The 2,499-nt window shown below is 35.4% G+C and overlaps 1 protein-coding gene across 1 annotated transcript; it reads right to left on the bottom strand.

The window, feature by feature from the left end:
• Window positions 1-1,040: 1,040 nt before the first annotated feature.
• On the bottom strand, window positions 1,041-2,222 carry LOC145029786 (uncharacterized). The gene is made up of 3 exons (XM_078978248.1): window positions 2,115-2,222; window positions 1,433-1,981; window positions 1,041-1,145 (listed from the first exon to the last, which is right to left on the bottom strand). The coding sequence occupies exons 1-3, from the start codon at window positions 2,220-2,222 to the stop codon at window positions 1,041-1,043; spliced, it is 762 nt and encodes a 253-aa protein (XP_078834374.1).
• Window positions 2,223-2,499: the final 277 nt, after the last annotated feature.

Raw genomic sequence — 2,499 nt, 5'->3', positions numbered from 1 at the left:
GGTGCTAATAAAGGTAAGACAAGGGCAACAAATTATTCCATTAATGACATTAATCACTTGCATTTGTGATTGTATTCATTACATATGGATTCAATACTTAGCTAAGTTGACCTAGCATTTTATTCTTCTAGGTTCACTCAATCAGTTCTTGTTTTTGTTGTAAATTGTAAATTGTAATTCAGGGTATTCTTGGTCCATGTGCATCACTTGAGAAGGTTCATATAGTATTTTTAAGATTTTTGACTCTTTGTTGACTAATTGTTGTTTTTTGTGCAGAAAGGTGCTTTATGTTCTGATACTATCATTGGTCAAGGGGGTACTACTACATGGAAGGTGCTTCAATACACACTTGCTTACAACAATGTACACAAATTAACTAAGGAAATAGCAATGTAGTACTAGGTTATATAGTTAGGGAAAACCTCTTAATAATAATGTACAAATATTTGTCTACTATTTGAATGATTATTTGTATGACAATAAATTTTATGCAATGGATTGTATTTTTTGTATATTGTATTTTATTTTCTGTTATGAGACATTAAATGCAAATTTAATTTGAAAATTAGTAAATTTGTAAATAATATTTTTTTTAACATTTAAAATTATGATACGCAAAAATGTGTGTCATCTTCGTTTATGACATGGCCTTTCTTGACAGGGGCTTCCTTGATACGCATTGTGTGTCATAAACATGCACGTCGTAAGGTTACAACACGCAAATGTGTGTCGTCTTTCTTTATGACAGGGCCTTCCTTGATACACATTGCGTGTCATAACCGCGCGTCGTAAATGCGTGTCGTAAATGCACGTCGTAAATGCGCGTCATCTCTCTTTATGACAGGGCCTTCCTTGACGCGCATTTGCGCATCGTCTGATCGTTTTACGATGCGCAATGAGCGTCGTAAAAGGCTGTTTTTCTAGTAGTGGCAGATCGCCTATGGTCCCACGCGGACCGTGCGGGTCACGCTGAATGTGAAACTTAGGCCATTTAACATGCATTTAAGCCCAATCTTCATTTCTTCAACTTCAGCCCATGATCATAACTCTTTAAGACCCATTTGCCATTCCAAAGCCTTCAAATGATTAACCCAATACTCCTTAAATTTTCTTGTAGCTCGATTCTGCGCCGCCTCATCATCATCCTTGCCCATAAATTTGATCTAAATTGATTTGTTCTTTTACGCAAGCACCTAGCCCAGTCGCACCACTTCAAGTCCACAAACAAATCACATGCCTCCATGAGTCTCGCACCCTTCTAAGCCTCCAATAACAAATAGTTTTCGGTAAATCCTGCAATTAAGCTCAAAAGACTAGAAAGCACCCGGTAAAGGAGAAGAATGACAAAAAGAGAAAATATGCATGAAGATTGACTAAAATGAGATGGTTTTAACTAAAAATAAACTATGAAAAGAAGTCTTTTGGTAGTTACGTTCTTGGTGAATTTGAAGTCTTTTAGGAATCCAACTAATCTGTAACATTTGTTTGCAGTATGTCCAGATTTCTTGCAGAAAGAACAGTATTGATTCTTTTTATTTTCATAATTTCCTCTAGTATTATTTCCTCTGTATCCAAATTTGACAGAAACATTCAAGAAAGCTGATTGAGATATGAAGTTAGAAGGTGTTTGTACCTCTCTTTGTTTTTCATCATGTATGAGAAGAGCATAAGCTTGAGCAACAGTGGGGAGTAGCTTCATCATGAGAATATTACTTCTAATAGACTTGTAATCTCCATTCGGTCCCATAAGAAATTTGATGAGCCTTTGATTTTGTTGCAGTTCTTGCATCTGTTGAGCAGCATTACATGTGCAATTTGGAACTGTTAACAAAGCATTTAATTCATCCCAATTCTTCTTCAAATTAGTGAAATAAGTGTCAAGATCATTAGATCCTTGAGACAAATCAGATCTCTTTGTTGAGTTGATATAACTTTGCACCATTTGATTGACCGAATCTATCATCCAGATCTTTCCAGATGTCTTCAGTTGTGGATGAATATAACACAGATTCAACAATATCGCTAGATAAAACATTCAAAATCCACGACATAACCATATCATTGCATCGTTGCCATAGGTCGAAGGTATTATGATCAAAAGATGGTTTGATGACCTTTCCGTTCACGAATCCCAATTTGTTCTTGGCAGATAAAGCAATCGTGATAGCTTTATTCCATGAGCCAAAAATTGATCCATCAAAGTACTTAGAAACAAGCAACATGCCTGGATGATCAGAAGAATGAAGATAAAGTGGATCTGAGGAATTCTGAACAGAATTTTGAGTTGATTAAGATGTTTGTGAAGCCATTGATGAGAATGAAGATGAAAGAAACCACGAATGAAGAAAAAAGTATGAAAAAATGATGAGAAATTGATTGAAAATCAATCAGGACAGCTCTGATATCATGTTTGCAAGTGAAGAACTGAACAAAGAAAATGAGAGAAATGATTTGATCTTCATTTTTGTATTGGATCAGTTAACTACAACTGTGGAACTA

The sequence above is a fragment of the Lactuca saligna genome, chromosome 2, assembly GCF_052625555.1.
Source record: "Lactuca saligna cultivar CGN05327 chromosome 2, ASM5262555v1, whole genome shotgun sequence".
NCBI lineage: Eukaryota > Viridiplantae > Streptophyta > Magnoliopsida > Asterales > Asteraceae > Lactuca > Lactuca saligna.
The sequence above is the reverse complement of the archived record's forward strand: the minus strand, read 5'-3'. Positions and strand labels throughout refer to the sequence as shown.

Coding starts and splice junctions, on each gene's coding strand:
- LOC145029786 (XM_078978248.1), bottom strand. CDS start 2,222: ATGTTGCTTGTTTCTAAGTACTTTGATGGATCAATTTTTGGCTCATGG. Junction 1,982..2,114: donor TGGGATTCGTGAACGGAAAG/GTCATCAAACCA, acceptor CCACAACTGAAG/ACATCTGGAAAGATCTGGAT. Junction 1,146..1,432: donor ACTTCAAATTCACCAAGAAC/GTAACTACCAAA, acceptor TTTATGGGCAAG/GATGATGATGAGGCGGCGCA.